This window comes from Nymphaea colorata, chromosome 13 (genome assembly GCF_008831285.2).
Source record: "Nymphaea colorata isolate Beijing-Zhang1983 chromosome 13, ASM883128v2, whole genome shotgun sequence".
Taxonomy (NCBI): domain Eukaryota; kingdom Viridiplantae; phylum Streptophyta; class Magnoliopsida; order Nymphaeales; family Nymphaeaceae; genus Nymphaea; species Nymphaea colorata.
The window spans coordinates 2812342-2825172 of NC_045150.1; the positions used below are offsets into that span (position 1 = coordinate 2812342).

The 12831-nt window shown below is 38.8% G+C and overlaps 1 protein-coding gene across 1 annotated transcript; it reads right to left on the reverse strand.

The window, feature by feature from the left end:
* Window positions 1-501: 501 nt before the first annotated feature.
* LOC116267000 (vacuolar iron transporter homolog 1-like) lies at window positions 502-6455 on the reverse strand. Its single transcript, XM_031648544.1, has 2 exons — window positions 6102-6455; window positions 502-642 (listed from the first exon to the last, which is right to left on the reverse strand). The coding sequence occupies exons 1-2, from the start codon at window positions 6453-6455 to the stop codon at window positions 502-504; spliced, it is 495 nt and encodes a 164-aa protein (XP_031504404.1).
* Window positions 6456-12831: the final 6376 nt, after the last annotated feature.

The following is a 12831-nucleotide window of genomic DNA, read 5'->3' on the forward strand; positions in this document are numbered from 1 at the left end:
GTGCTGTGGGTCAGGGTGGGAGGGAGGGAGCGAGAGAGAGTGCATGAGAGAGAGGGCAGGGCCAGCGATCGCCTAAACTATGGGCCAAGGAGGGAGGGAGCGATCGAGAGAGAGGGCGGGCTGCATTTTTTTCTTAGATTTTCGATATAGGGTAGGGCAAGACATTGCGGCGGGTCGGGCCAAACTAAAAACTTTTAATTTTTTAAATATAAATTTTTTTCCATGTACTGGGGTGGGGCCATGGCCCAGGTGGGCACCCCTTCCTCCACCCCTCCTCTAGATCATGGTAGAGCTGAACTACGCCGATTGAGATATGTCCCATTCGAAGGCCATACCAAAAAGCTTAAGCACCCCAAAAGTTACAAGCATGACAGCCAATCCAATAATAAAAGCACGAACCATCAACTTTCCAACTGACAAACCATCGAACTTAGCGGCGATCCAGCCAAAGAGAGCCAGAGCTATGGTTGGGACACCAGAGACCACACCCACCCTCGCCGATCATTGCTTGATGAATGCGCCAACCAGCAACAGCACAGCTGCCCCGATGCCAAATGCCAATGCCGATGCGCCGGCTGCCTGTAAAGGGCTCGGCAGCTTCTCCTTCTTCTTCTGCTCCTTCTCTTCATCGGCATGACGCCTCTGTCAAATATTGAAGAAAGACGACAATTTCACACAAACACCAGCGTTAACGTGGTTCGGCTATTGCTGCCTACATCCACGGGAGAACAAAACCAGACCTCTTTTCCTTTTTTCATTCTTGTTTTTTTGGTGGTTCACGTTACAAACATATAATGGAGGGAATGGATGAGAACAACAAAGGAAAGAAGCAACAAAGGAAAAATTTTTGCACAAGAGGAAAGTCTCGCTGCACACTAACCGTAGCCTCAACAATCTCCCCCTCAAGTTGGAGAGCTGATGTCGATCTGTTCCAACTTGCTAGTATTCCATTGATGGCGCTCCTTTCCTAGGGCTTTAGTAAATATATCTGCCAATTGATGTTGGGTACCAACATGAGGAGTACATATGGTTTTGTTCTGAATTTTTTCATGAAGAAAATGACAATCAACCTTGACATGTTTAGTGCGTTCATGGAACACTGGATTTGCACCAATATGAATGGCTGCCATGTTGTTGCACATGAGATTCATAGGTTTATCAATTTTGATTCCCATACCAAGAAGAAGCGCTTTGACTCATACAAGTTCACTGGCACATGTGGCCATAGCTCTATATTCGGCTTCTGCACTGGATCTAGCCACCACATTTTGCTTTTTGCTTTTTCATGCGACAAAGTTACCTCCCACCATAGTACAAAATCCGGTGGTAGACTTTCTATCACTCTGATCTCTAGCCCAGTCTGCATCGGTGTATCCAATCACTTCAAGGTTATTGTTCAGTTTCATTAAAATTCCTTTTTCCTGGACTTGCCTTTAAATATTTGAGAATACGATGAATATCTTCCAAATGTATAGACCGTGGACTTTGCATGACTTGGCTTATCATGTTGACTGCAAACGTGATGTCCGGCTGAGTTACAGTTAACTAAAATTAGCTTTCCGATAAGTCGTTAAAAGCCTTGAACATCTTGAATTGGTTTCCCATTGTCTTTTCTAATTTTGTAGTTGAGGTCAAGAGGAGTGGAACTCGGCTTAGCTCTTAGGAATCCTATTTCTTTGAGAAGATTCAATGTGTATTTTCTTTGACATAAGAAAATGCCTTCCTTCGAATGTGCGACTTCAATACCCAAAAAAGATCTCAATTTCCCTAAATCCTTAATTTCAAACTTGTGGTGCAATATGGCTTTGACTTTCTTCATTTGTTCTACGTTCTCATGTAACAATAATGTCATCGACATGTACTAATAAGATAACGACACCTTGCTGGGAGCGAGAGACAAACATAGTGTAGTCTACAGTGCTTTGCTTAAGTTCGATCTCAATGAGTACACTACTGAGTTTTGAGAACCATGCACGTGGAGACTGCTTTAGCCCATAGATAGATTTTTTGAGTCTGCAAACATAACCAGACTGATATTTGACGTCTTGCGGTGGATCCATATAAACTTCTTATTCTAGATTCCCATGCGAAAATGCGTTATTGACATCAAGTTGAAATGAGTCCCAGTTTTTATTTGCTGCCACTGATAGAAGGATACAAATAGAGTTCATCTTAGCAACAAGGGCGAAGGTCTCTGTGAAGTCAATACCTTCTTGTTGGGTGTATCATTTTGCAACTAATCTGGCTTTGTATCTGTCCACACTGCCATTACTATTGTATTTTATTTTGTATATCCACCGACATCCCACAGGTTTCTTTCTATCTTGCAAAGGAACTATAGTCCAAGTTTGATTTTTCTCTAAGACTGTTAACTATTCATTCATGGCTTTTTACCATTCAAGGTCAAGACTAGCTTCCTGAAAGGTTGAAGGTTCATGGAGAGAGTACGAGTTGAATACATAGTTCTAGTACTTGGTTGACAATTTACTAAAGTCTATGTATTTTTCAATGGGATGTTTGGAGCTAGAGTAAGCAAGATTGGAATAGAACGGATAGAAATCACTAAACCTAGAGGGTGGTCCTATCACTCTAGATCCTCTTCTTCCTCCAGGTATGCTATTGTCAATAGTTTGGCTTTGTGGGCTCAAGGTGGTTGATTCGCAATTTTGAGGTTCAAGACTACTCACTTCAGGGTAATAAATTGGAGGAAGGGTGCTGGAATTGAAGCCATCAAAAACAGGAAAAAAAAGTCTTGGGAGTAGACTGTTGGCAAAATTCATTGTGGTTGTGGTTACTATGACTCTGTATCTCCCCCTCACAATGAACTGGTGTAGAAAAGAAATGCTCGTCTTCAAAGAATTTCACGTCCCTTGAGATGTACAACTTCTTAGTGGTAGGATCAAAACACTTAAAAACCTTTTTTGGAAGTGGAATAACCAACAAAGACACAATTGATGACACACTTTTTTAACTTATTTCAAAACTGCTGTTGAAGATGAACAAAGCACTTGCACCTGAACACTTTCAAATGATTGACAGAGACATATTGTAGGGTCAAAATTGCCATTGGGGTCATATTGTTAAGTTTCACACTAGGAAGACGATTAATTATGTAGCATGATGTAGCTATGGCATCTGCACAATATTCATCTGGCATATTCATGTGGAACATCAAAGCACATGCGACATTCAGAAGATGACGATTCTTCCTTTCAGCGACACCATTTTGTTGTGGTGCGCCTGTACATGTCGTTTGAGACAATATTCATTTTTGTGATAAAAAATCCTGCAATACTTCATTAAGATACTCACCACCATTGTCAGAACGAATATGTTTGATCTTTATCCCAAATTGAGTCAAAATCATTTGATAGAAATTCTGAAAAAATTTCAGAAACATCATCCTTGTGTTTCAAAAAATATATCCATGTTACCCTTGACTTATCATCAATAAATGTCATATAGTATCGAAATCCAGATATAGAATCGAGTGGAGTGGGACCCCACACGTCAAAATGAACAAGATCAAATAATATAGAGCTACATTCGACAACATTATTAAAAGGCAAGCGAGTAGACTTTGTGAATTCACAAGCATCACAAGATTTTGTAGAAATAGATAACTGAGGGAATAATGTTCAAACAATTTTACGAGAAGCATGACCTAATCTAGAATGCCACAAACCAAATTGTTCAGTAGAGAAAGCATGATTAAATAAAGCAAAAATCTTAGAATCTAAAAAATATAAGCCACCGCATTGAACGCCTCTACCAATCACCTTCTTCGATTCCTTGTCCTGAAAACAATATCCTTAGCCGAGAAAATTGCAAGGCAGTTATGAGTAAGAGTAATCTTGCTTACAGTTAGAAGACTAGTAGAAAGATTAGGAATATAAAGAACTTCAGGGTCCTTTCCATTTCAAAGCAATTTCATCCGACTTGAGCCAGCAGCCCACATTGTCGACCCATTAGTAGTAAAAACAAGTTTAAATTTTTTTTAAGATGGTCAGCTGGTTGGTCATGTGTTCGCTGGTGCCGGAGTTGACTACCCAATTTATGATAGGAGAATGTAAAGACAAAGCAAAAGATGTACATGGATCGTCCGTGTTGACTGCATCAGAGATTGGTTGAGATGATACCAAATTTGTCTTTGTCATTTGAGAAAAAAAATTCATAATCTCTTCTTTAGTGACAAAGTGGGCTGTCATGTCCTCTTTGTTTGGCTTTTGAGAAACTCCTTTGTCATGTGGAGGCTTGCCAACGAGGCCCTAGCATTTGTCATGCGTGTGGCCAAGTTTATGACAATAAGTGCACTTGAAGCGAGATCAATTTTTAAGCTGAACATGAGATGTAGACCTAGTCGATGATTTGTTTCTTGATGGATCTTGCCCTTTAGAAAGATATGCAACTTTGTCTGGATGCTCAGTAGGTTTGTCATTGAATATAATAGGGCTGCAAATCATCAATTTTCTGCGAGTTTCTTCACGTTGGATCATAACACAAACAAAATTAAATGATGGAAGGGGGTCATCATAAGAACTTGGCTGCGAAGATGTTCATAATCTTGACTAAGCCTACCAAGAAGTTTAAAAATTTTGTCTTCTTCAAGACATTGTTGTTGTTGATATCAATAGTGGGCGGTCGATACATAAACATTTCATCAAACGTCCCTCAAAGAGTACCCACATATACATTAAATGGTTTGTCTTGACGCATAAACCTAGTGATTTCATTTTGCAATTCGTAGATACGGGTGGTGTTGCTTTGCTCACCGTAGACTTATTTAACGGCATCCCACATTTCTTGAACATAAGCCCCTTACTGATTTGATGATCCATGGAATTGTATATCCAAGACATAACCATATCATTTTCAGACTCCCTTTGTGCATGCTTAGGATCAGCAGGTTCAGGTATCGCACCTGTGATATAGCCGACTTTTCCTTTACCACTTAGAAAGTGCTTTGCTGCCTTGGACCAGCTGATGTAGTCGGTGCCAAAAAAAAGAGTCGTTGTGATCTTAAGTGGATGATTTTCTTGAGTCACTACTCTGGCAGTGCTGGATCCACCATCATAATGATTTGGTGGGAATGAAGGTGGATGTGCTTCTGTGTTGAACGCCATGACAAAACAAAGATGGACTACCCCTTGCTTCTTGGATAAAAGAACAACTATTGGCCCACGTCTTCAATGTCGAGTGAGGCTGCGTGCTTCAGATCAGTGGTGTGATGAGCAAGGAAAAGAAGGGTCGCTTCCTTCCCTCTTCTCTGAAATTTCTTGGCTTCCCCTTTCTGCAAAGGCAAGCAGGACGAAGGGAGGAGCACGAGATCTTTGTTTTCTTTGGTGTCTGCTGTCCGTATCCACCCGAGCAGGTGGAGTAGACGTTAACAAGAAAAACTGCAGACGGTGCTGTGACTGGCAATGCTCAAAAGTCAGCTATTCTCAGAGAATTTTATAAAATCACCAATAATTCCAATCGCTACGAAAATTGGTCAAATGATAGCCAAGTTGCTAAGGAATAATCACCCCAAATTTCAGCTCTAAATCTGTCTCCGATCAAAAACATGGGAGGAGAGAAGTTGTGCTTGATTTCCTCTTCCCAATAATTGCAGTCGGTGTTTCTCCAAGCCACCGGTCCTCTGTTTTCCAGCAGAACACCTTTCTCAGATCATTTGCTGGAGCCGATGGTAATAGGCGAAGAGAAAAAAAAAACGATGATTTGGGCGTTGGCTTCAGCCAATAGGGATTGAGGCGGAAGCAGTATAATCCTTGATCGATGGTTGATCCCTTCAGCAGAATGTAGGAATTGATGATTCTCCAAGCAGCTGGTCCTCTGTTTTCGGCAGAACACCTAATCCCCTCAATTCTTCGTTTGGATCATTGAGTCATCAATTAGAATGCACAATGAATGGACGGGATGATTAAATCAAGAATCGGCCATCGTAACGCTGCTCAGATACCATGTCAAATATTCAAGAAAGACGACAATTTTACACAAACACCAGAGTTAACGTGGTTCGGCCATTGCTGCCTACATCCACGGGAGAACAAAGCCAGTCCTCTTTTTCTTTTTCATTCTTTCTTTTTTTTTTGGTGGTTCACCTTACAAACATATAATGGAGGGGAACGGGCGGGAACAACAAAGGAAAGAAGCAACAAAGGAAAAATTGCTGCATAAGTGGAAAGTCTGTCAACTTTCCTCTCACTGCACACTAACCGTTGCCTCAACAGCCTCTCCCTCTTCATCTGAGCGAGCTCGATGTCGACTTGGGAGTAGACGGAGATGTACTCACCGATGGCTATTCTTAACGCTCCGGCAATGAGGCTGGCAAGGCCGGAGACAACGGTGGCCTTGACAGACTGGTTAACTGTGCTCACACCCAGCATGCAGGACGAAACCGAGACGAGGCCATCATTGGTGCTGAGGGCAGCGGCCTTGAGCCATTGTGCATGCATCCTCTCGGGGTCTGAGAGGAGCCCAGATGTCACTAAAGTAATATTTTATACGTCAATGATACTTAGAAATATACCATTAAGGGCCTGTTTGGTAGGAGGGAAAGGGAGGGATTGAGCAATCCCTCCTTTGTTTGGTTGGCTAATTAGAATGGAGGGAAAGGGGCAAAACGTGTTTGAATGCAAGGGGAGGGAAAGGAAAGGAAAGGAAATAGAGAGATTGTTTAGTGTAAATCCCTTCCCTCCCAAATCGGACGGATTAGGAAGGAAAGGAAAGAAAGGTAAGTGGAAGTGTTTTTTATTCCCACACTACCCCTCCTTTTCTTTCCCTTCTTTCTAAATTCATGTGTTTTTTAGTCTTTTTTTCCATTCCATTGCCTTCCTTTCCCTTTCTATCCAAACAAACTTTTTAATCAACTCTTTCCATTCCTTTCTATTCCTTTCCTTTCCCTTCCCTTTCTCTTCCCTTCCCTTCCCATTCCCCCCTTTCCATCCCTTCCATTCCCTCCAACCAAACAAAGCGTAAGTGTACACGTCTCTTCGAGGCGGTCGACTCGTGTTGGACTGCTCAACCCAAACGTTCGTTAGGAAATACGAAGGCTGTTTCGGAACCTGTTCGGGTTCGAAACATGGGTCTGTGTCCACATGAAATGCAAATCAGGATCCGGAGCTACATATGGAATTCTCAATATGTGTTCAGGTTTAAGTTATATTATTCAGTTTAACTTAGACGCAACCTTGTTAAATAACTTGGTCGCCTCCCTCATTTTTCAGAATTATTAGTATCCTTCTCTAAATCAACGGTGGAACTTCGCATATTGAAACCCAAAATGTTATACAGCTCATGGCACAGTTTATTTGATTGGAGGTACAAAATTTCCTCTTGAAACTACAGGGTATGATTTTCTTCTTATGTTTTTTCTTTCCATCTCAGTGCCGTTTGTTTCATGAAATTCAATCGATGACGTTTTTTCGTTTTCCTGTTTATAGTTAAATTTTCGTAAATCCCTGGTTCTCTGTTTTAAGTAATATAAAATTGTAAGGTATTAGTATATATGATCAAGCTTGTAGTATTCACCGAAGTTTTGTTGTGTCACTAATAAAAAAAGGGTATAATAAGGGCATGATACACATATAATACGGTTATTATATGTGTTTTCTCGGTTTTTGTATTTTTATTAATTTTTATTGTATATAATTTTTAAGATTTACTAAATATTTAATTTTTTTAAAAATTCATCAAGATTTTCTCGAGATATACAACTTTGCCGTATTTTACCCAGGAAATCCCTCGTCATATAATACCCATACGCGTTTTTTGTGACAATGGTTAGAACCATAGTGGTTAGGGAATAGTCTTGAGGGTTTTATGCTTAAGGTGAACCAATGAAATCTTTCAATATATATATATATATATATATATATATATATATATATATATATCGAGAGAGAGAGAGAGAGAGTTGCTTGAGCTCCGTTCAATCAAAGCAATCGGGTGGGTGTGATTAAACACACTACGCGATGCAATATGTCATACAACATGTTATGAGAGGCCGGAGGATTTATTCCATCCTAACTCGGATGGATACGTCTACAAATGATATATACATATATATACACACAAAATTTTGCCTAACATTTTTAGTTTTTGCAAGTTAATGGAAGTTCACTTCAGCCCTTATTTAATAGTTGTTATGAAAAGGGTGGCCTCAGTTATTAGGAAAATTGCAAAAGGTTGATCACTTTTTCAAGATTACAGATAAAATGTAGGAAGCAGATGGTGATTCTAAGTGATGGTGAGAGTGTGTAGACTGTCTCAGGAATGTCCTTGTTTTGGGGGCATGGTTGAGTTGGTGTCTTGTTCGTGCTGGCACCGAAACCAGCACAGGGTGGGCAGTGCCCTAAAAGCTCTGCCCCTCGTCCTGTAATGCACCAAGAATCGGCCTTCTTTATTTCGTTGCATTACCTTTCTGTGTCCCAGCGGTTAGTACTTGGCTGCTTCTGTGACTCGGATGTTCTCTTTTCTTGGCACTGTTATATTGCAGGTGCATTTGTGTGTGTGCGTCTTTGTATTTTATTCCATTCATCCACATGTTTCGCATACGTAGCTCAAACAGGTTACATGTGTGAGAGATGACCCCTCTCTCTCTCTCTCTCTCTCTCTCTCTCTCTCTATATATATATATATATATATATATATATATATATATATAGGATGCTTCTACTGTCACCGAATACCCCACCTACCTTTCCGAACCCCAAAGAAATGATTCATGGAAGCAATGAGTCTGTAAGAAATCAAAATGAAGAAATAATTAAAGGGACATAAAATTTTTAAAGTGGTTCAACCAATACGCCTACGTCCACTACTCTATCATTTCTTGTTTGCCTTCTTTTGGTGGAGAGGCTCATTTATATAGAAGAGTTACATAAGGGGTCTCTAGTTCCCAAGAGACATAACTTTTCATCTTTCAACATACATGACTTTTCATCCCTCAAGAGACATGACTTTTCATCTCTAAAGACATGTCTTTTCATATCCTAAGAGACATGACCTTTCATCTTCCAACAGACATGACTTTTCATCTCTCAAGAGATATGACTTTTCATCTCCCAAGTAATACACATTGAGAGCTTTCTTGGTGTTTCTGTTAACATCCCCCCGCAAGCTCAATGCTCCAACAATGAGATTGAGCTTGTTAATTATTTGATAATGGTGCTGCTTACTAAGTGGCTTAGTTAAAATATCAGCAACCTGATCTTTAGAAGAGATGTACTGAATTTTCAAATATCCTTTAGCCAGTTTTTCTCGAACAAAATGAAGGTCAATCTCTATGTGTTTGCTGCGACTATGATACATAGGATGAGCTGCAAGATAGGCTGCGCCGATGTTGTTGCACCATAATATGGGAGGTTGTGATTGATCAACACAAAGTTCTTTTAATAAAAATTGTAACCACATGATTTCAGCAATGGTATTGGCAATAGATCGATATTCAGCCTCAATGCTAGAACGAGAGACGACTGACTGCTTTTTAACACTCCATGAAACTAGATTGGATCCAATAAACACTGCATATCTACCTTTAGAGCGTCTATCATCAAGACATTATGGCCAATCTGCATCACTGTAAGCATTAATATTTAAAACTGAACTAGGTCTAATAACAAGGCCATAATCAATAGTGTGCTTCAAATATCTTAGGATTCTCTTTACGACATCCCAATGGGCATCAGTAGGATAATGCATGTATTGACAAACTTTGTTGACAGCATAAGAGATGTCTGGACGAGTCATAGTAGAGTATTGAAGAGCGCCAACAATGATGCGATAAAGAGTTGGATCATAAAAATTTGATCCAGTTTGAGCAGATAAAGCAGGGGAGCATGCAATGGGAGTTGAAACTCCCTTAGCTCAAAGCATATTTGTTCTTTTGAGAAGCTCGAATATGTACTTCCTTTGAGACAATATTAGCTTATTGTCAATTCTTTTTGCTTTTATGGTAAAAAAGAAATGAAGCTCACCCAAATCTTTAATGGCAAACTCACTTTTGAATTGACAAATAATTTTATGAATATATTCTGGTGAGCTTCCTGTTATGATCATGTCATCCACGTATACCAGAACATATAGAAGTATTTCTCTTTTTCTCAAAATAAAAAGAGATGAATCTGTTTGAGCCCCTTTAAAACCAAGATTTTGGAGGAATAGACTAAGACGGACAAACTATGCCCTATGAGCCTGTTTTAAACCATATAAAGCACGTTCAAACTTGCATACATGATTTGGAAAAGAATGATTTTGAAATCCGGGTGGTTGAGCCATATAAACTTCTTCTGAAATAGATCCATATAGGAATGCATTTTGAATATCCAGCTATTGTATTTTCTATTTGTGACTAATAGAAATAGTCAATACATTCCGAATTGTAGTAGGCTTCACAACAGGGCTGAAAGTTTCAGTATAGTCAGTTCCTTCTTTTTGACTATATCCATTAGCAACGAGTCTAGCCTTGTATCTTTCCAATGATCCATCTGCCTTTCGCTTGATTTTGAACACCCATTTACATCCTACAATGTGTTTGACTTCTTTCTTTGGAACAAGTTTCCAAGTATTGTTTCGAATAAGAGCATCATATTCTTCTTGCATCGCCTTCCTCCAATTTTCATCTTCATATGCTTCCTTGAAACTTGAGGGTTCTTTGTCTTCAAGAAGAGTGGAGACAAGAGCTCTTGGAAAAGAGTGTTTGCTAGAAAAATATGTATGGAACTCATTGTATTTATAATTAGGTTTGAAGATTCTCACTTGAGATCTAGTAGTCATAGGATGGACTCGTTCTTGATTTAGTTCATTTTCATTGGATTGGGTAGACTCCTCATTTCCAAGAGTTTCAGGTTGAGATTCACTATTTGTTTCAGACTGAAGTAGGGGTTCCTCTAATGTTGTGGAGGTACTAGATGATGGTATTGTAGGGTTTGAGAACTGATATTCATGAGGGGAAGTTAAAATTATAGCTTGGTTTTGAGTTTCTAGATCTTGAGTTCTAGTTTCTTGAGTATCAATAAAAAGAAATTTTTTCTCATTAAATTGGACATGTCTCGAAATATAGATTTTACGGGTTCGTACACCCAAACAATAATATCCTTTATGTTGATGAGCATAACCCAAGAAAACACATCTTTCAGAACAGTAATCTAATTTATTTTTCTGATAAGCTCTTAAACAAGGAAAGCATTTACATCCAAAGATTTTGAGGAAGCCATAGTCAGGTTTCTCTTTGAACAATTTTTCCAAAGGAGAAGCAAAATCAAGAATCTTGGTTGGCATTCGGTTAATCAAATATACAGTAGTACAAAAAGCATATGACCAAAAGTTATAGGGAATATTACCTTCTGCCATTAGAGATAAACATGTTTCAACAATATGTTTATGTCTCCTTTCAGCTGCTTCATTTTGTTCAGAGGTATAAGGATATGATATTCTATGTCCAATCCCATTATCGATAAGATATGATTGAAGCCCTTGAAATTCTCCTCCCCAATCTGAGTGAAAATATTTTATCTTGTGTCTAGTGAGATTTTCAGAAAGTGCCTTGAAAGCTTTAAAAACATGACTGACGTCTGATTTTTTTTTCATCAAATAAATCCAAGTATATCTTGAAAAGGCATCCATAAAAATCACATAGTACTTAAAACCATTCACACTCTCCACTAGGGCTGGACCCTATACATCAGAATAAATAAGTTCAAGCGGGTGTTTCACCTTACTTGAAATAGCATTAAATGAAAGTTTATGACTCTTAGCTTTTTGACAAGCTTCACACAAATAATTCAAACAATCATCATAATAAGACAAATCACACTTGTTCAAAACCTTCTTAACAATGGAAAATGAAGGGTGACCAAGTCTTTTGTGCCACTGCTCAATAGTATGTCTTTCTCCAAGTTGTGCTTCTTTTTTTCTGCTACTAAGGTCTGTCTTATATAGTCCATCACTGCTCGTTCCTTGATAAAGAATTTTTCCCGTTTCCTGCTGCTTAACATAGCCCATATTAGGATGAAACTCAAAATAGACTCCATTATTCTTAGAAAAACGTTGTACAGATAACAAGTTTCTTATTATTTTGGGCACATGAAGGAGATCATTTAAAACTAAATTTTGAGATGTCTTTGAAGAACCAATATGAAAAATTCTCAAACCTGATCCATCTCTGATTTTTACTGCATCTCTACCTTTGTAATTGGCATGAATGGACAAGTTATTGATATCAATGGTGATGTGATGAGTCGCACCAGAGTCAGGATACCAATTGTCATCTCCAATGTCTTGATTCAGAGTGCTAGAAGAAACTGCATGATATGCTTGAGGAGGCGTTGTCTCTTTTTCTTTAAGCAAGTTAGTATATGACCAACAAAACTTTGCAATATGACCAACTTTTCCACATATTTGGCACACAAGACGATCACCTTTGTATTGATCACTTTTTCGGACTCCTCCTCTATATTGGTAGTTGTTTCTACCACGACCTCTGTAGTTGGTTTGCTTGTTGTAAACTTGTTTTGAGGCAATATTCGCAGCCGACATAATAGATTTAAAAGTTTAAGAATCATCTTCTTTGAAGTTGGCTTCTTGTATGAGAAGAAGCCCATGAAGTTCGTTCAAAGAGACATGGTCCTTTCAAGTTTCCATAGTGACTTTAAAAGCAAGATATTCACTTGGCAATCCTATAAGAATTTGAAGAACAAGATCATCTTGATCAATAGGTTTGAATGCAATGGCTATTTGATGAGCAATAGATTTTGCTTTGTTTATATAACCATCCATAGAACTAGACCCTTTTTTCAAATCTTGAAACTGTGATTTTAACTGCATTATTCG